Below are 20,431 nucleotides of genomic sequence, written 5' to 3'. Positions count from 1 at the left end.
TAGTGATTCATTTCATTTCAGTTTATGAAGCACTGAATGCAGAATTATTCTTCCATTTGTTTATTTATATTCACCATCCTTCAAAGGGGAATTGATACGAAGCTCTGATATATTCAGTAGGAGCCAGAAAAGCTAAGCAAGGCAGATGTCAGAATTTTGAATAAAAAATATGCTGAAAACATTCAGTGTATTGAAGTCCTGAAACACAATTCTCTTGCTTCACAGAAGCTCCCTGATCTGCTGAGCATTCCCAACATTCTGTCGTTACAATAAAGCATTATACAAATAAAAATGGTTTTGAGGCTACTAAATACTGCCCTTTATAGTGACAGACTTTATCCCAGCTAATTTGGTTGTTTCAAACCAAGAAGCAAATAATGAAAGTATAATGAACTGATTCACATGCTACAAAATCTCTAATCTTACAGGCTTATAAACCACGTGCAAAGGTTATGCTGATGTGACTGATGTACAAACTATAACATCTGAATGCTAACCTTGCTTTAAACTCTCTGGACTTATTAAACAATCTGTCTCACTACCACTGCATAGGATCTGAAACTTGAAATTGTTTCCTTTTGAACTCCATGTTGAAATCCTCTCTATTCACTATTGCTGCAATCCTAAGGCGAAACAAAAGGGGACAATTCCTCCACAAAAACCATCATCCTGCAGAAGGTGAACGCATACAAGGCGGGTATCTGTGAGCAAAAGAACTCCTTACTGGTTAGCACATGCACGAGGACAGGCTGTGCTGAAACTCTAGCTGATTAAAAACAAATTTTCTTCCTTTATCTTAGACCGCAAAGAACTGCTTTTCTGTAAGTCTTTTCATGATTTCAGCAAGTCCCAAAGTGCTTTACAGCTGATGAATTACTTTTGATGTAGTCAACACTAATCCAGAAAACATGGCAGGAAATTTGCACACATGAGCTATAAATAGTAATATGACAGTGACTGGATTATCTGCTTTTAAGTGGTGCTGGTTAAATGACAATTATTGGGCATGCACCCAAAAGATACTGTATGTCTAAGCCATATGCACCTGACATGGAAGGCAAAACCTCAGTTCAACATCTTGCCAGTGTTTCCTACAGTACTGTATTCAAAAGTGCTCGGGCATCTAAAGAATGCTACCACAACTCTCTGGCTCAGAGATAAGAAAGTTACCCAGTGATCTACGATGTCCTAGAGACAGCAGTACACAAAACTGCTTATTTGCTCTCCCCTCCACCCAGCCCTTACAAACCCACAGGCATATCTGCCTATTGATTCACCATGGCTGACAACACAGTTTTGGCAGATCACATTACCAATTAGCCACTGTTATACAATTAATGGAATTCTGCAAATTGCCATTCCAGAATGTCATTTAGACCAGTATAACTTGTATGCTTACATCTCTGTATGGTTACATCTTAATATGGTTCAGCTCTGCATGCCAGTGAAAGGTCAGATGTTACATTTCAACAATCCTCAAACGTTTCAGAGCAATCAAAAAGTGAGGAATCTCACTTATTTATAAAAATCACAAGACAGATATTTTTTTGTCTGAAGTCAGTCATGACGGAATAATAGCTGAGGTATAAACAGAGCAGAAAACAAAGGAAAAAAAAAATCGGGTCTACAAATACTTCCTCATATCAGAGATGAAAGGAGAACAATACATCATCTGATGGCACTTTGTAAGCATGAAACATGTTTACATTCTAAATAAATAGAATATAAGCAACACAACATTGGAAATATAGAAGTAGGCCATTTGCCACTTCAAGTCTGATCATCCATTCAAGATTGTGGGTGGTCTTCCACCTCTGCCACATCCCTTGAAGTCCAGATTTCTATTAATCTCTGCTTTGAATGAACTCCATAACCCTTTACAAAAGAGAATTCACCATCATGTGCGTACACATTTTTTCCTCTACTCAATTCCCCATGTTGAACTGTATAAGAATTGAGAGTTTTAGTGAGATTTCCTTTCATTCTTCTAAACATGAGAATATATGCCAAGTCTACTCAATTTTCTTCAAATGGCAAATCTGCCACACGTGCAACACTTTAAAGTATGTCCTCTTTAAGAGAAGGGGCCCAAAATTTGTTCTCCAGGTGTGTTCACAGAGGCCTATTATAACTGCTACAAGACACCTTTACACTCAGCATCCATTTCAGAGCAATTAGTTTGTCTTGGGCCATGTGGAGGATACAAGCATATGTACGAAAAACTGCCTTCCCCAGCTGTAGATTCCCTACTCCCAAATTAAAAGCTGACAATAAACTGAACTGTTTTGAACATTCTTTTTTTATTTTTATCTTCTTAGTTTGTATTGTATTTGCAGTTTAAAGCTGCATAATCGATTGATATTTAAGCACGTTACATATGCAGAGAAAATCCAGTGGTAGAATGGAATCATTTACCAGCCAAAGGGCGAAAGGGTAAAACCGCCAATTCACTTTTTAAAAAAGTTTGCTGTTCATTCCCTAACTGAAACCTATTAAAGTGTGTCTATTAAAAGATACTTATGACCTTGTCAAATATTTTGGAAATTTCAATGGTATTTAACTGCAAGACAAAGAAGCAGAATTAGGTTATTTAGCCCATTGTGTCTGTTTTTGTAGTGATGGGCTAATTTCTGTGTAAATACTATTCAATCAGATTTTACATTTGGCAACAGACTTGCAAACCATAGCTAACAGGTGCTTGATTGTACTATGAAATTTCACTAATTGGCTGATGATTCATTGCAACACAAAAAGTTTTGTTCTAAATCAATAATTTTCAGCTGTCAAATATTCTCCAACATACCGCATTTTATCAATAAATTTAATCACCTAATATTTCCACAGGAGTATGTGACAGTATGCTCAACTTACTGTAAACAGGGTATCAGCAAGACAGGGGAGCGAAATAAGGGTCGGCGGGTGATTCGTCGCCGAGTGCCAAAGACAGCATTTTGCTGAAAGCCCTCCATTAAATTCAGGATGTACCGATTTTGCTGCATTACGAAACAAATCTCACTCATGCCTCGAGATGAGGCTTCCTCAATGCATCGAACAACTGCCTAGAAATAACATAACAACATAGTTTTAAATTTTAATGGCAAAAAATGTTAACATTGAGATACAAATAATCTGCCAGCTGCGCAGCATTTTCATGTAACAATTGAACTTTCCAGACACATATTTGGATTGACAAGTCCTAATAACTTTCCTTTTGTCGACCCCTTTATTACAACTTAATCTTTGTAGATAATAACTATGAAAGCTTGCATCCTCACTTGTTTTCCTGCAAACATTAACTGAATTATGCTTAGGTTTGTAGTTTACTCAATTCAAAAGATTGAACGACTAATAATTTGTGAACAACTGTTCTTGACAATACAAATGCTGTTCTTGGGGTTATACATCTAAATAATGGCAAATGCAAGATAAAAATAAAAAATACTATGGCCTTTGGACCAATTTATTTTCTACATGGAACAGAATGTGAAGAAGAATGTGCTAAAATCAATACATTTCTATGCTACTTGTTAAGCCTGGCTGGCCTATCGCTGTGCCTGAAGTCTCTCTTTTGATAATGCTGGTGAATGTTAGAGAGGATTCTGCTTGTGGATTTTGGACTATGGACTTTTTTCGTCCAGCCTTATTGTTTTTATATTCTGTGTTTTTGCCATTCTTTCTCATTGTACTTTATGTGGAGGGAGGGGACGTGGAGGGGGGAGGGGGGGAGGTGTTCTTGTTGCGTTTTTTTAAAGCATGGTGGGGGATTGGGGGTGGGTGTGTGTGTGTGTGTGTGTGTGTGTGTGTGTGTGTGTGTGTGTGTGTGTGTGTGTGTGTGTTTTGTTGTTTCTTTCTGAACCGACTTCCATGGCATTTCTTTGTTTCATGGCTATCTGCAGAAGAGTTGCAGTTGCATATGGCATACATACTTCGACAATAAATGAACCTTTGAACAGCAATGATGCAACACTTCTAATTTTCAAGAATCTGGGGCTCATCTTAACAATCTACATTTCACCTGTTAGCTAACATGACAAACATTTCATTACCTCAGAATATTCTCTCCAGCCAAAGTGTTCTCTGCAATAGTATTTCCAAACAGTGTGAAATTGTGAGCCAGAACGTGCTACAGAGGCAGTAGACAGTCTCCTCACGTGGTTAAATTCTACATCATAGACTGTCATTAAGTTAAGGTCCAGTGAGAAGACACGCCCCCTAAGAAAACAAGAAAATACAAATTACCACCTGAGTTATTTAGATAATATTCAACGATTAACAATTAAATTGGAAATCTTAATGAAACTTTGCAAAGCAATATTTTTCAGTACAGTGATCCTCATCCAAAGCTTGACATATGATAGGTCAACGACAGACGCAATCTCAATGGCTTTCCACAGCTTTAGACCACCTGGACAACACAAACACCCATGTCAGGATGCTGTTCATTGACTATACCTCAGCATTTAATATTATCATTCCCACAATCCTGATTGAGAAGTTGCAGAACCTGGGCCTCTGTACCTCCTCTGCAATTGGATCCTCAACTTCCTAACTGGAAGACCACAATCTCTGCGGACTAGTGATAACATATCCTCCTCGCTGACGATCAACACTGGTACACCTCAGGGGTGTGCTTAGCCCACTGCTTTACTCTCTATATACACATGACCATATGGCTAGGTATAGCTCAAATACCATCTATAAATTTGCTGACAATACAACCATTGTTGGTAGAATCTCAAGTGGTGACAGGAGGGTGCACAGGAGTGAGATATGCCAACTAGTGGAGTGGTGTTGCAGCAACAACCTGGTACTCAACATCAGCAAGACTAAAGAGCTGATTGTAGACTTCAGGAAGGGCAAGACAAAGGAACACATACTAATCCTCAGAAGGATCAGAAGTGGAGGGAGTGAGCAGTTTCAAGTTCCTGGGTGTCAAGATCTGAGGATATACCCTGGTCCCAACATATCGATGTAGTTATAAAGAAGGCAAGACAGTGCCTATACTTTATTAGGAGTTCGAAGAGATTTGGCATGTCAACAAATACACTCAAAAACTTCTATAGATGGACCGTGGAGAGTATTCTGACAGGCTGCATCACTGTCTGGTATGGGGGTGGGGGCTACTGAACAGGGTCTAAAGAAGCTGCAGAAGGCTGTAAATCTAGTCAGCTCCATCTTGGGTACTAGCCCACAAAGTACCCAGGACATCTTCAGGAACGGTGTCTCAGAAAGGCAGCATCCATTATTAAGGACCTCCAGCACCCAGGGCATGCCCTTTTCTCACTGTAACCATCAGGAAAGAGGTACAGAAGCCTGAAGGCTCACACTCAACGATTCAGGAACAGGTTCTTCCCCTCTGCCATTCGATTCCTAAATGGACTTTGTCCCTTTGGACACTACCTCACTTTTTAAAATATACAGTATTTGTTTTTTTGCATGTCTTTTTAATCTATTCAATATACATACACTGTAATTGATTTAACTTTTTATTTTATTTATTATTTTTCTCTTCTGTATTATGTATTGCATTGAACTACTACATTAACAAATTTCACGTAACATGCTGGTGATAATAAACCTGATTCTGATTATTTGTTTACTGTTTATGATTACTGGATTGCACAAAGAAACCCAACAATGAAAAGAATATTTTTTTCTCTAAAGTTAGAATAACTTCAGTAATAAAAACATCCTTGCATAAATTGATGACCAAAAGCAGTTTAATTATGAACATGTCAAATGATATAATTTCACAAGTGAATTGTATGATTGAAATTGAACTTCCTTATGCTAGAACTGCAGATGTGAGCTTTCAGTATTAGAATGCTTTGACTACTATACAAACACAATTTGAATGATTAAATCATATGACGTCCTCAGTGCAATTATAAACAGCTGCACATCAAATGAAAGGTGTGCAATTGTTTGACCAAGCCAGCTATTCCACTACCGCCGCCCCCCCGTGCGTGAGCTGTAACTTGCAAAACCCACAACCATCTGCAGTGCAAACATTAAACAGATGATAAAATCCGTCAATAGTGATGATCTGAGATCACACTATGTGAAAATACAAGAAAGCGATGGACCTTTTGAAGACAAATTTGCTTGCAATTCTTAATGCAAATTTATCTTGGGTTCAGAAAACTGAAACTGAAAAGGCAGATTTAATTAGGCCAAAACGAAACTCTACCTAAACAGCATTTCATTGATAACTAGATGTGGATGCAAGCTTGCAATTCTACTGCTGTTGCTATAGAGGAAATCTCTTGAAGTGAAATTTATGTTGGAGGATTGTGCAAAAGGAACAAAAAACTTTTCCTCCTTTCCCATCACCTAATATATATTGCACTCTCCGTGTCTTTGAAGCAGGATTCTTGGTTTTCTCACAGGCTGTTGCTGGTAATCTGCCTGCGAATAGATCACTTATTACTTTTCACCTGCAATAGGTGCCAAATTTAGTTCTAAAATACATCAGTTAGACTTAGTGGATTGAAAACCAACTTGCTGAGTCAACCTACTGCATATGGCTTCTGAAGAGGGTCATAACCACAACCATATTTGTCTGGAGGAAGCCATTCATACCACACTGGAACTTTGTGATGACCAATCATTCTGGTTCAATAGAACAGGATTATCACCCTTCACTGCAGGCCAAGAAATCAGGCCAATAAAACTATTTTTCATTGGAATAACAACATTATTGTGTGATTAGTCAGGGGACGTGCGATCAAGCCACTTATTAAGAAAGAAATTACTATACAAGCTACCAAAGCTACGAGTAAAATGTTAAAGTAGTAAGAATCACCACTGGCCATCAAGTTTGAGCAAACCCCGAGACCGATTGCCCAAGTTAAACTCTATTTGCTACCTTTATCCAGTCTGGCATGTACATAACCTCAGCCTAAAGAAATATTGAAACTTTTACCCAGCCACTTAGTTCAAAGGCAATTGTGGATGGGCATTGAAGGCTAATCTTGCCAGTGATATCTGCATCCTATCAGCTAATTGAAAGATCCAAGATGGTTGCAGTTTATTTCATCCTTGTCTGTACAGAGAGTAAGACATCCCACCTCTCCCGGAACTTCCAGGAGTCTCCCGCACATTAATAGTGGCTCCCCGAGCGAGCAAGAGAGAAAGCAAGCGAGAGCGCTTGAGAGTGCGCGAGCGACAGAGAGAGAGCGAGAGAGCGAGCGAACGAACCATGGCAGTGTTCCAAAAAAAATAAAACGTACGTCACCCCAGACTACACTAAAGCGTACCCCTGCCTAATAGGGGTCAAAATAATGACAGTGTTGCTCGCTGCACTGTTTACAACAATGACTTTTCTATTGCCCATGGTGGGTTAAGACTGTAAAAGACATGTTGAGGTGAGTTTAACAGGTGCCATTCACTCATTAGCATAGCTAACATTATTTAAATTAGCTGGCCAGCTGCTAAGGAGCTACTTTATTGCAGACATCCCACCTCTCCCGGAAGTCTCCCGCAAATTGATGGTGCTACCTCCCTGAAATGAGTTTTTGCAGGGTGGGATGTCTGCAAATTGATTTAGTACAAATTATTTAAAGACCTTCAGGGCAATAGACATTGCTACTCAACAAAAAAAGGGAGGCATAATAAATTACTTTAGTAATTACGATATGCTTAAACAAAAACCTTTTTCCCTCCCCACCCCTCAAAAAAATCTGTTACTCTTTTTTCCCCCCGTTAATCACCTCTTCATTTTTCAGCAGGTGCCCATTCAAAGTTACCCAGAAAGTGAGCTGACACTTGTGTACCGTTCCACTAACTGGGTCACACAAGCAGCTCCATACAATTCCACTTAAAACTAACACTTTCCCTCAATACTTGGAATATTTTCCAAATATGTTTTTATTCTCTTTTCCTAGATTAAAATGCTAAATGCTCCAACAATATTTAAACATGCCTTTCAGAATTTGATAACATTAGTAAATAGCTGATGAGACACAGCGCTGCTTTCATCCAAGCTATTGCACAAAGAGCACATCTATCCCGGAGCAAAGTAATTATAAGCAGGAAACCTAGCTAATTTTTCCCTCCACAAGTCAAGATGTTAATACAATACTTCCATCAGCATTTCAGATAGAATAGTCAACACAATCCAGTTAAAAGAATCATTAAAAAAAACAAGTAAAATAAGATGCTTTATCTGGACATTTTAAATGTAAAATACCATAGCAAATGTGAGCATTATAAAGAAATCTATTTTCAACAAGTGTCAAGAAAAATAGCATACAAATTACAAAGATTGTACACTTATTGACCAACATTATTGATTTAATAGAATTTTCATACGAGGTTATTCATGTCTGTTCCATAAACTTCACCTAACCAAACACTCCCTAGTAGGGACAACGCCTCTAACTGCAATTATGGAAATGGGTGAAAGTTCACTTGTGCATGTAAAGACTTGAAAGTTTGTAATATCTTTCATACCACAGACATCCACAGATTTTCAAAACTGATATTGCATTCTTCTTAAAGGCAAATGAGTGGTATTAGTTTTTAAATAATTCTTCAAAATGCTAAAACAATTACTGTATCGGTCCACATTTGATGCTACATTGTTTGAAGGAGTCAAATACAGAAATCTTGTCTGGTTCACACAAAAAACAAAGTCTTTATCCTGAAATGGTGTCCGATGATCAGATCCAAGAAACCTACTCTGAGCTTTGCTATGTCATCAACAACCATCAAGTTAGTCATGATGTTCTGCTCTTCTGTAATAAGGATAGTCTGAGAGATACAGCAAACATGGTCCACCAGTAACTGATAGCAGACTGAACTGAGAGAGAAAGCAGAAACCCGAACTGGTGACTTTCACTGCAACTTCTTAGCACTTTTAATTTAATCTTTGTATGAAAAGGCAGGAATATTGACTATAAAGAAAATGTGGAGAGAATTTGATTCACTTTATGACACTTCATAATAAGCTCAGTAACTGAATACTCAAATCTGTTTTCTGGCATGACCAACGAATTCAGTAATCCTTGGGAGTCAAATAAATATTCGTCCAATTTGATGAAAGTTGCAGTGATGCCTCTAACACTTCAATGAAGAGATAAGATGAACTGAGTCAGTGTTTTCTTCGCAAACAACAGGAATTCTGCAGATGCTGGAAATTCAAGCAACCACACATCGAAGTTGCTGCGTTCACCAGCAACTTTCATGTGTGTTGCCAGTGTTTGCTTCATTGCCTGGGAAATAATAGTACTATTGGAGGGCTTGGGAACATTATCATCATTACCCTGTTCTAAGCATCATCCAGTCAGTCTCAGTAAAGCCAAAAAGGTTGTACAGGTAAGCAAGTCTTGTGATATCGTCAATATACAGTAATCCATAAATAAACAGGTGAACGAATATTCAATTGTGTAACATAATGGACAATGCCCCATACCAAGGTAATCACTCTCTAGTGCCTTAATAAATTAAAACATCAATGAGAAAAGTCCCAAGCAAAATTAGAGAAACAGTTCAAGACAACATGCTGCTAATCATATGCAAATCAAATCAGGAATTGATAATATACTTTTAACTGGCTCTTTTCAAAGTCCTCACAGGTCAATGCAGGTCTAAATTCACCAGTTTATTGCTTCTTGCTGATTTTGTCTCAAGGTTATTTCTGTCCCTATGAGAAACAATTGGAACTTTAATGAGCCTGTGTTGTCAGCTGTTTCTAACCAAACAAATCCTGTTTACACAACTGTGCTACAGCCATTGTGACATTGTCAAGCTGGTAAAATAACCATCACGTAACAGCCACTTTCACAATGTAAAGATGCACTAGTGTTTCTCTAAAGCACTCGTAGAAAATTTCAAAAGCTGAACTTCAAATTTAAAGTGTATAATATATCTATTGAAACACCAAGATTTTTAATGTTAAATACAATTTATGATAAAATCATATACAAGGAAGAAATGGCACCAAAATCTCATACAATAATGGCTGATAGATCCAGTCGTATACACTTAAAAGAAATTAAATAAACATAGCCCCATTGCCACTCATATGGGCCCCAGGGGTGACACATCCTTTGATTGTTCACAGGGTTTCCCCACCCATTTCTGCCCCTCCATGTAGTAGAGTTTAGATGGTGGTTCTTCCACACCAAACCTTAGCATTGGCTGTCTCAAGTTTCAGTGCATCCTTGAGAACATACTCAGCCTGGACTGTACCAAGTGTGCAGCATTCTCAGAGATCTTGCTGTGTTGGAAGACCAACAACTTTCGGGTAGACCAAAGAGCACCCTTCAAGTTGATGATCTTCCAGCAACGTGAGGTGCATATACCTGGAAACTGTTGATAAGGGAATCCTCCGTTATGCAGATGCTAGGGATGAACCAGAACATGGAGCTTGGCATCAATCTCCTCACTCTTGTCAAATCCAACCTGCAAAGAGGTGGATAACCGTGCTGAACAGTGTCTACGCCCACCTGAACAAACCAGCGAGCACTGTGAGGGTCCTGTTTTTTGACTTCTCCAGTGCGTTCAACACCATCCGCCCTGCTCTGCTGGGGGAGAAGCTGAGTGATGCGGGTGGATGCTTTCCTGGTATCATGGATTCTTGATTACCTGACTGGCAGACCACAGTACGTGCGCTTGCAACACTGTGTGTCCGACAGAGTGATCAGCAGCACTAGGGCTCCACAGGGGACTGTCCTGTCTCCCTTTCTCTTCACCATTTACACCTTGGACTTCAACTACTGCACAGAGTCTTGCCATCTTCAGAAGTTTTCTGATGACTCTGCCATAGTTGGATGCATCAGCAACGGAGATGATGCTGAGTACAGGGCTACGGTAGGAAACTTTGTCACATGGTGTGAGCAGAACTATCTGCAGCTTAATGTGAAAAAGACCAAGGAGCTGCTGGTAGACCTGAGGAGGGCTAAGGCACCAGTGACCCGTTTCCATCCAGGGGGTCAGTGTGGACGTGGTGGAGGATTACAATTACCTGGGGATACGAATTGACAATAAACTGGACTGGTCAAAGAACACTGAGGCTGTCTACAAGAAGGGTCAGAGCCGTCTCTATTTCCTGAGGAGAATGAGGTCCTTTAACATCTGCCAGACGATGCTGAGGATGTTCTACGAGTCTGTGGTGGCCAGTGCTATCACGTTTGCTGTTGTGTGCTGGGGCAGCAGGCTAAGGGTAGCAGACACCAACAGAATCAACAAACTCATTCGTAAGGCCGGTGATGTTGTGGGGATGGAACTGGACTCTCTGACGGTGGTGTCTGAAAAGAGGATGCTGTCCAAGTTGCATGCCATCTTGGACAATGTCTCCCATCCCCTACATAATGTACTGGTTGGACACAGGAGTACATTCAGCCAGAGACTCATTCCACCGAGATGCAACACTGAGCGTCATAGGAAGTCATTCCTGCCTGTGGCCATCAAACTTTACAGCTCCTCCCTTGGAGGGTCAGAATCCCTGAGCCAATAGGCTGGTCCTGAACTTATTTCCTGGCATAATTTAAATATTACTATTTAATTATTTATGGTTTTATTACTATCTAATTATTTATGGTGCAACTGTAACAAAAACCAATTTCCCTCGGGATCAATAAAGTATGACTATGACTAACTATCTCTACCACAGCTGAAGAGTGAGGAACAAATCTCAGCTGCGCCAAATACAGTAGCCCTGAGAACACATTGCACCTGGTAACCAAGTTCACTCAATTACTGATGAAGGAGGCCATTTTCACAGACCCAGGTTTTGTTTTCCCTTCCCATCACTGATGGGGAAAGGCGACATTGGATAATATGGGACATAGTCTCACTCTGTTTGTAGCTGACTCTGCCCGACCCCGCTCCCCCCCATCCCAATAAACTGGTTGCAGATGCTAATCAAACTGCAAGCTGACTGTGGATCCAAGCAGAACATGGCAACATTGTCCACATACAGGGATGTTTTGATTTTGGTGCCTCCAATGCCCCTCTTGTTCCTAATGGGTTCAGGTAAAGGATTCTACATAGCACACCAATACGCCAGCAGAGTGGATACCACTGTTAAGACTCCAGGTTTGATTGGGAGGGGGGGACCTGCACCTATCAATTTGGGCTACACTACTAATATATGGGTAGAGCAGGTGGATTCAATATCTGATTATGTACAAGTGTGACATCCTGTTGCTGGCCTCCTTTTTCCCCAAGCTGATTTGACATGCATCCACCCCTCTGTCCTGCATGTAGGACATGCTATCCCTGAGGAGCACAAAACTATCAAGAGATTTTCCTGTCTGGTACAGCACAGGTTTAATCTGGGTGGAACACCTGACTTCAAACAAACTTGCCCTCATTGGCAATGGCCTTGGATAGGATGGCATAGACCACGTTCAACAATGAAACAGGTCTCCAATTCCTGATGTCCTCCCTCTTCCCCTTCTGCTTGTTCATGAGAGTAATGATGCCCCTCCTCACGGAGACTAACATGCCACCTGTCAGAAACATTGCGTTATACACTTACAGCAGGTCGGTGCCCATTCAATCCCACAGAACCAAGCACAACTCATCACTTCTGGAGATTTTATTTATGTCAAGGGAACAGATGGAGTCAAGTCAGCTCCTTCAGGATCAGTAGCAGATCCAGACATGCCGGTTTGCTATTGTCCAACACCTCTGAGGTGGAGGCAAGGTTTGGGAGACTGTTGTCCGTAGCCTTTCTGTCATAAAGACCCACACAGAAGGATATTTAGATCCTTAATATGTCTCTGTGAGGATGCTACTGACCCATCCTCTTCCTCAAGACTGAATCAGAGCTCCCCCAGTTAACATTTACAAAGAAGTGCAAGCACATTTCATGCTGCTCCACAAAACAGACCTTGAATCAGAAAATAATATTGGAGGATCTATCAATATACTGGGATTAATAAGATACTCTTTTACAGCAAACGTGGGTCACAAAAGAGCTCCTTCACAGGAGGATGTTGTCATAGAAACATTGTTCCAAGTTGTGTGGGACTTCATCCTATCATTAGGACAGAAGATGGCAGGCTGTAGCCCAATACCAGCATTTGAATCACCGGACTCATAAGAACACAAGAAATAGGAGCTGAGTAGGCCATCTGGCCCATCGAGTCTGCTCCACCATTCAATAAGATCATGGCTGATCTGCCCATGGACTCATCTCCATCTACCTGCCTTTTCCCCACAATCCTTAATTTCCCTACTATGCAAATATCTATCCAACCTTGTCTTAAATACATGTACTGAGGTAGCCTCCACTGCTTCACTGGGCAGAGAAGTCCACAAATTCACCACTCTCTGGGAAAAGCAGCTCCTCATTCCAGTCCTAAATCTACTCTCCCAAATCTTGAAGCTATGTCCCCTAGTTCTCGTAACACAGTATTGAAGTAGGCTTCACCTCCGACAAACACTCCTCTCCCCACCACATCTATACCAACCATCTAGTAGCCATCTCCACTTACAAGCATTTGGTCTGTATTCTTCAATGACTTGGTGATTACAGTACTTGTCAAGATATTACCTAAATGTTGTTAAAGTAACTGCTGCCACTACACACTCAGGAAGTGCATTTCTGGTTCCGCCCTCTGAATGATGCTCCTCCTCATATCCCCTTTAATTCTCGTCTATATATTGAATTTTTTTTAATTGCTTGTGATAAAGATTGGAAGAATTAAGCTCCATGAATTGGATGCGATCTATACAGTGTGATATTTAGTTCCACACTCCAGTTACCCTGGCAGCACCTTCCTATACAAAGAATGTGATACTTTATTCCCTTTCTGCTCCCTAGAGTCCTGAACAATTTTTTCCAGGTGAAGCACCCATTAACCTGTGTATTTAATACCATCTACAATTCAGGAGTGTCAGAGATTAAGACAGGTAGGCTGATCATGTTTATAAAGTTCTAAAGCTTTTCTGAAACCTCCTGTCATCCTGCTCTTAGGTTTCCGACACTGTTACAACAGAAAGGTTAGGGAATTGCACTTCATATTTTGATTAACATTTTACAGTCTACTGGATTAAATATTCTAATTTACCACCCATGAGCCTTCGTATCCAACACAGCATTCTTTACAAGTTTCCACCATCTCCAAAGGGATCCTACCAAACGCATCATCATCTTCCTCCCTCTCTCCACTTTCCACAGGAACCACTTCATGATTCCCTTGTCCATCCGTCCCTCCCCACTAATCTCCCTCCTGGCACTTAAACCCTGTAAACATCAAAGTGCTACACCTGCCCATTCATCTCCTCTCACCTCCATTCAAGGTCCCAAACAGTCCTTCCAGGCTAGGCAGCACTTCACCTGCAAATCTGTTAGGGTCATCTATTGTATCTAGTGCTCCCGAAGTGACCTCCTCTACAGTGGAGCGATTCATCATAAAGTGGAGGACTGCTTTGTCGAGAACCTCTGTTCCACCTGCCAAAAGTGGAATTTTCTGATGGTCAACTATTTCAATTCCTTTTCCATTCCTGTTCCAACGTGTCAGTCCACAGCCTTCTTTTGCCAAGAGAGGCCACTCTCATGATGGAAGACCAACACCTTATATTCTGTCTGGGTAGCTGCCAACCTGATGGCATGAACATTGATTTCTCAATCTGGTTAAAAAAAAATCTCTCTTCTTCGACTCCCCATTCCAGCCTATCTCCTCCACCTGCTGCTCCTCCTTCCCTTTCTCCTATGGTCCACTCTCCACAATCAGATTCCTTCCTCTCCAGCCCTTTATCTTTTCTCATCCCCCTGGCTTCACGCCATCCACTTCCCCCTTCACCCCCAACCCTTTTTAATTCTGGCATCTTTCTCCTTCCTTTCAAGTCCTGAAGGGTCTCAGCCCAAAATGTTGGACTTCTTATTCATTTCCATGGATGCCATCTGACCTGCTGAGCTCCTCCAGTATTTTGTGCATTTGCCATATTAGCCCATTTCTTCATGTACTGACTCTGCTGAGTACTTCCAGAATTCATCATCAGCATTTTGCTTCTAAAGTTTGAGGCTCAATTCATACACAGAGATTGACCAGTATGCCTACGATCTAGTTATGTCAAGTCAAAGTTCGATACTAGCTTCCACTTTTCAAATATATCAGAGAAAAGAACATCAACTGCTGCTGGCTGAAACAGAGAGTGCTGCCTCCGCATACTCCCCAAAGAGCCAAATCAGTTCCTAGAATGACAAAGAACAAAACCTATAAAGGAACTACAGGTATTGGCAGTCTGATCAACATGGTCTCCTTTGATTGATAAAGCATTGAAGAATAATATTTCATACTCTACACCATCGGTTGTAGGTTTTGTGTTATCCCTGGAGACTTATGTCGTTGCCACTGGATGTGCATTGGCTAATCATGGTGTGACTTAAAAAAAATCAGTGAATCTTCTAACTGCTCTTTCCCTCCTAATTTTTGAATGTCCTTAAATTATGCAAAGTACTTTAAAAATTGCCTGATAGTTGAAATCAAATGGGTATTTATGATCATTGTCAGTATTGCAACTATGGCTCAGGAATTTTGCAAACAGGTTTTATTGCAATTAACTTCTTTCCTTCACATTTACCAATTTTTAACATTCTCCTGAACTATACAATTAAATTGAACAAAATCCATATTTACAGCACATCTGATTTGCTTGAAGTAGTTCAGAACTATATCCAAATATTTTATGATGCCTCTCAAAGTTACAGGAAGTAACTTAGTGTTCTAATTGGGAGGATACATGCAACTGAAGTAGACAGAGGATCATACTACAATTTCTCCTTATGACAAGTATTTTATATTAAGGTAATTCAATTTTGCGAACAACATTTAATGGAAGAAATCAACATTCTTCCAAACTAATCAGATGTTTATTTGGCACAACTGTTTTTTGTATTGGCTCTTTTCTAGAAAAAGACTGAATATAGTCTCTTGTCTATACACCCAACAGGAGCAACACAAATACTGTTTTTTTTTCCCCCAGTAACAGATTGCAACTTTCTTTATCATCGGATAGACATTTGTGCCTGATAGTTTCTACCTTTAGAAAAATGTTCATAACACTGACTATACTTCGTTAGGAGTTTGAAGAGATTTGGTATGTCAACAAAAAACTACTCAAAATCTTCTAGAGATGTATTGTGGAGAGCATTCTGACAGGCTGCATCACTGTCTGGTATGGAGGGGCGGGGGGCAGGAGCTGCTGAATAAGACCAAAATAAGCAGCAGAGGGTAGTAAATCTAGTCAGCTCTATCTTGGGTACTAGCCTATAAAGTACTCAGGACACCTTCAAGGAATGGTGTCTCAGAAAGGCAGCATCCATAATTAAGGACCCTCAACACCCAAGGCATGTCATTTTCTCACTGTTACCATTAGGTAGGAGGTACAGAAGCCTGAAGGCACACAGTCAGCGATTCAGGAACAGCTTCTTCCCCTCTGCCACAAGATTACTAAATGGACGTTGAACCCATGAACACTACCTCACTTTTTTTTTAAAACATTAATTCTGTTTTTGCACGATTTTTAATCTATTCAATATATGTATACTATAATTGATTTACTGTGTATTTTCTTCTATATAATGTATTGCATTGAACTGCTGCTGCTAAGTTAGCAAATTTCACGACATATGCCGGTGATAATAAACCTGATTCTGATATTTTACCTCACCCACTAAATTTTCCAAAGACAAGCTTCAGAGAAAATATTTTTTTCATTAATAAATCAAGCACTTCAAACTCTATGAGCCAATTCATTTGATGTCAGTTAAAAACATTTTGTTGGAACAAAATAATCTTGACATTGTACAAACAGAATAAATACAGCATTCCCTACAGTGCAGGTCACAGCAGGACTTCCCTAATTAGCATAAGTGGTGATACTAATCTTTAATTGAAATGAATCAATAATTTGTATGTCATCGGAAGCTCTGAAGAATTTTTGTAAATGCACGAGGCCTTCCAACCTGTGAAGTAGCCATTCTGAAATTTACTGTATCTATTATTGATTTTTTAAAAATTCTTTGTAATTTTCTCCATAAACAAATGTCTAGATTGGATCACTTCCACTTTTCCTTCATGGCAGGAGAAAACTGAAAATAATCAAATACTTTTTTCAATTTTTCAGCTGTTAAATTACAACTCAAAAGAAACATAATGGGCCGTTAAAAAATTTACAGTATTGGTGTTGCAATCACAAAATGATCACCATCATAAAATGCCAATTTACCCTTGTTAATCAAAGAGGCTTTATCATCAGTAAACATCTATACACGCCATGTTACAGGAACTATAGCCTGTGGATCATAGTATCAATACCTATTAGCAAAGTTTCAAAAATGTTGTATGCATGCAACTACACATGTTCTGCATTACAGACTGTCTGTGGAACACCTTAGTGACAGTGCAGGAAAAAAAAAGGAGAAAAGGGTCCAGATTATCTGTGCACCTCTAATGACCAAACAGCAGCAACACTGAGTGAAACCCGAGAGCAGGTCAGTTATGTCTCAATCTGTGAGAACACAAAGGAAGACTGTTTTGATGAAATCGAAACTCCACTTTGACCCCCTTTGAAGGGATGATGCAATGATGTGTATTTGTCAGTGTCCTCAAATGTCATTACACCCAGTTACAAACAAGGTGAGTTATAAACAAGGTTTGAAGAGGAATGGCATGTCCTGGGGCAGGACAGCTAGCACATAACATTCTAGAATTTTAAATGTGGAATGTACCACTGCCTTTTTTTCATACCATCACATGAAGTCATTTTTATATTAGAATGACATGTGAATTTTGTGTGTGTATTATTGGTAAATGTCAGAACCGCGTATTTCAGTCAGATAAATTCACCAGTGCAGGTTCAGCAGACTTGTGATCAACAAGAATCAGTAACTATTATAGGATTTTTTTAAACTCAATCTTTCTGTGAGTGAGGTGCTGATCTAACAATTTCTTGCTACCAAATAGATTTTCACTGAAGCAAAGTTGACCACAAATGATTAATAGCATTAACAAAATAGTATGGTAACCAGGCAAGTGATGTGCAGCACCGATTTGTTTACAACTATTTTGGCTAAGTATTGTATGCTGCTATCTGCATCTAGTCACTATGGAAACAACATCACAGAAGAACTGAGCTTCTGTGCATTGAAAATCTAACATCCACACTAGCACCTTGCCTGCATTAGAGTATAATACACCTATACCCAAACAGGTTTCCATTCACACGGTTGCAAAAAGATCACCCAAGAATGATCAAACTCAATGGAAGTACTTTCATTGCTGATTTAAAGGTAAACAGCAGCATTAAAATATTAAGATAACTTGCCAAAATGTTTTAAAATATAAAAAGTATCTTGCTTCTGTTACTTACTGATATTGGAGCTTAACTTGGTCATTGTCAGGATTGCAGTAGAGCCTTTCCAAATGTTCCTGTGCCTCGTCTGGCACCGCCTGCCATGCCTGAGTTATAATATTTTTCAGCTGCCATTGATAAGGCAGCACGGTGTGATGTTTTGGACAGTCATTTCCATAAGCACAAATTCCCTGCAAAAATTCTTCACATATTTCTATTCCATCGTCCTGATGAGTGTGATACTGTAACTGGGTCAAAAGATCAAAGACTAGGTCGATTGACGCCTCCTCGCTCTTATCCTGAAATATGCCAGTTTTAAAATCTTTTTCGGCCTTAACCTGGTTAGGCAAATCGGGATACAAGTTATTGACGTGAGGCTGGCCCGTAATGTCGAAGCACTCTGTGGTGACAACATCTTGAGTGGAATGTGCCGAGATCTGGAATGGCAAGTTTGCAGCAGTGGAGATCATTGCAGATGCCTCGGTGGCGAAGGAGTGATCGGCGGGGCCCCCAGGCTCTTGGGCACCGTGCTGCACCACTGGCGGTTGCCGCATCTGCTCAATGCTCCCTGCTGACGGAATTCGTGTGGAAACACTATTTGCAGAATTAGAGCATGCCTGAGTCTCTGAGTCATTTTTCAAAGGTTCAAATAAACTGGTCCGATTTTCTTCACAGCTCCGGGAAAGAAAAACCCCGTCGCTTAATTTGTCCGATCGCAGCAAACTGGTGAGGATCAATCCTAGAGCTCTGAGGTTCCTCGCCTCCAACTGCCTCTGGGCATGTTTCTTCTTGAGGTTGAGAAGCGGCACTTTGTTGGTGGGAGCCGGCTCTGGTGCAAAGGCTGGAGGCCTGGAGCAGTGCAGCACCGCCGCCCTGCTCGCACCCCTTGCCGAGCCGGCCAAACTCTTTTCCATGCTGGCACCCGGGATAACTCGCCGACCTGTTGACAACAAGATCCAGACTCATTTAAGAAGTTTCTTACTCAACCCTTTAAATTGGTGCACTTTAAATCCGTCCCCCAGAAAGATTTGAATCTCCTCCCTTAATGCTGATGTTCCCTCCCCTCCCCGGGCACGTCAAGCCGAGCTCCCCACACAATGGCTCCGGATAATTAATCCCAAACCTCGTACGTGCAGAATGTATGTTCCCAACAAGCTGCTACGTGAAAGCGGGCGGGTCGTGACCGAGGCGGCTGAGCAGCCCAGCCCAGTATGGCTCAGCCCGCCGCAAAACTTTCCTGCGGCTGCCGGCTTATGATCGGCGGCGACGGATCGCCACCCCGACAGCAGAGTAAATATTGCCGGGAGAGTCTGAACCCAAAGCAGCCCCCGGCTCACCTGAGGCACCGTCGAACCAACAGCCATTTCTAACAGGGGCGGTGGGTTGGGGGGGGCGGATGTGATCATGAAAATAAATTGTTTAGAACCGATGAGCGTTGTGAGAGAGTACCGTGTCCTCTCACCCCCTCCAAACCCCCGCGGGCAGCTGTGTCCTTTCACCCCCCCCCCACCATCACGGGGTGGGTTGGAAGCTGAATATTTGCCCCTTACGGTTGGCACAGCTGGTAGGAGTTGGGGGCACGGTTGTGAGGAGATTTACCCCTTTGATAGGGTGAGGCAAGGTTAACCCAGCCGCAATCAGTTCCGGGCGGGGGTACTCCTACCTTTTGGACGGGTTTAGTCTCGAGCTCCTGCCCTTCGGAGCTGCAGTCGGTCAGCGACACACGATGTCGATGGCTTGGGCCTTGGAGAGGACAGGGGTGCTCGGAGTGAGGGGCCTCGCTCTCATCGGGCGGCTATGAAGGCAGCCCGGTTCGGGTTGGAGTCAGAACGCAGTGCAGGGAAGAAGAGATCAGCTCCTGTCATGGCTCGGCCGGCCTTTTAAGTAGTGCCCGAGTTCGTCACTCGGAGGCTGCACCAGCAACTGGGCGGAGCCTTCCCGAGCCTGGCAAAGCCAAGCGGTGCAGAGGACCCACAGCTCCAACTCTTACCAGGAAACAGACAGGCTGTGAGAGGTGGTTCATTACACTCCGACTCCTGTTAGCTTTGCGCCAAGTTGGCTCGTTCCTGACAGGACTGCAAAACCCGATAACCAGCTGGTTCTTCTTCACACGTCTCGG

General features: G+C 41.2%; 1 protein-coding gene across 1 annotated transcript in view; it reads right to left on the bottom strand.

The window, feature by feature from the left end:
- The window catches only part of tiparp (TCDD-inducible poly(ADP-ribose) polymerase), a 32,393-nt gene extending 12,228 nt beyond the window's left edge, over nucleotides 1-20,165 (bottom strand). Inside the window, exons 1-4 of the mRNA XM_063045807.1 lie at nucleotides 19,976-20,165; nucleotides 18,331-19,252; nucleotides 4,047-4,212; nucleotides 2,872-3,059 (exon numbers count right to left, since the gene is read on the bottom strand). Of these exons, the coding sequence (XP_062901877.1) occupies nucleotides 2,872-3,059; nucleotides 4,047-4,212; nucleotides 18,331-19,226 (1,250 nt within the window). The 5' untranslated portion in view covers nucleotides 19,227-19,252; nucleotides 19,976-20,165. The remainder of the gene's footprint in view (nucleotides 1-2,871; nucleotides 3,060-4,046; nucleotides 4,213-18,330; nucleotides 19,253-19,975) is intronic.
- Between the last annotated feature and the right edge of the window lie 266 nt (nucleotides 20,166-20,431).

Source organism: Mobula hypostoma, chromosome 4 (genome assembly GCF_963921235.1).
Source record: "Mobula hypostoma chromosome 4, sMobHyp1.1, whole genome shotgun sequence".
Classification (NCBI taxonomy): Eukaryota; Metazoa; Chordata; class Chondrichthyes; order Myliobatiformes; family Myliobatidae; genus Mobula; species Mobula hypostoma.
The sequence above is the reverse complement of the archived record's forward strand: the minus strand, read 5'-3'. Positions and strand labels throughout refer to the sequence as shown.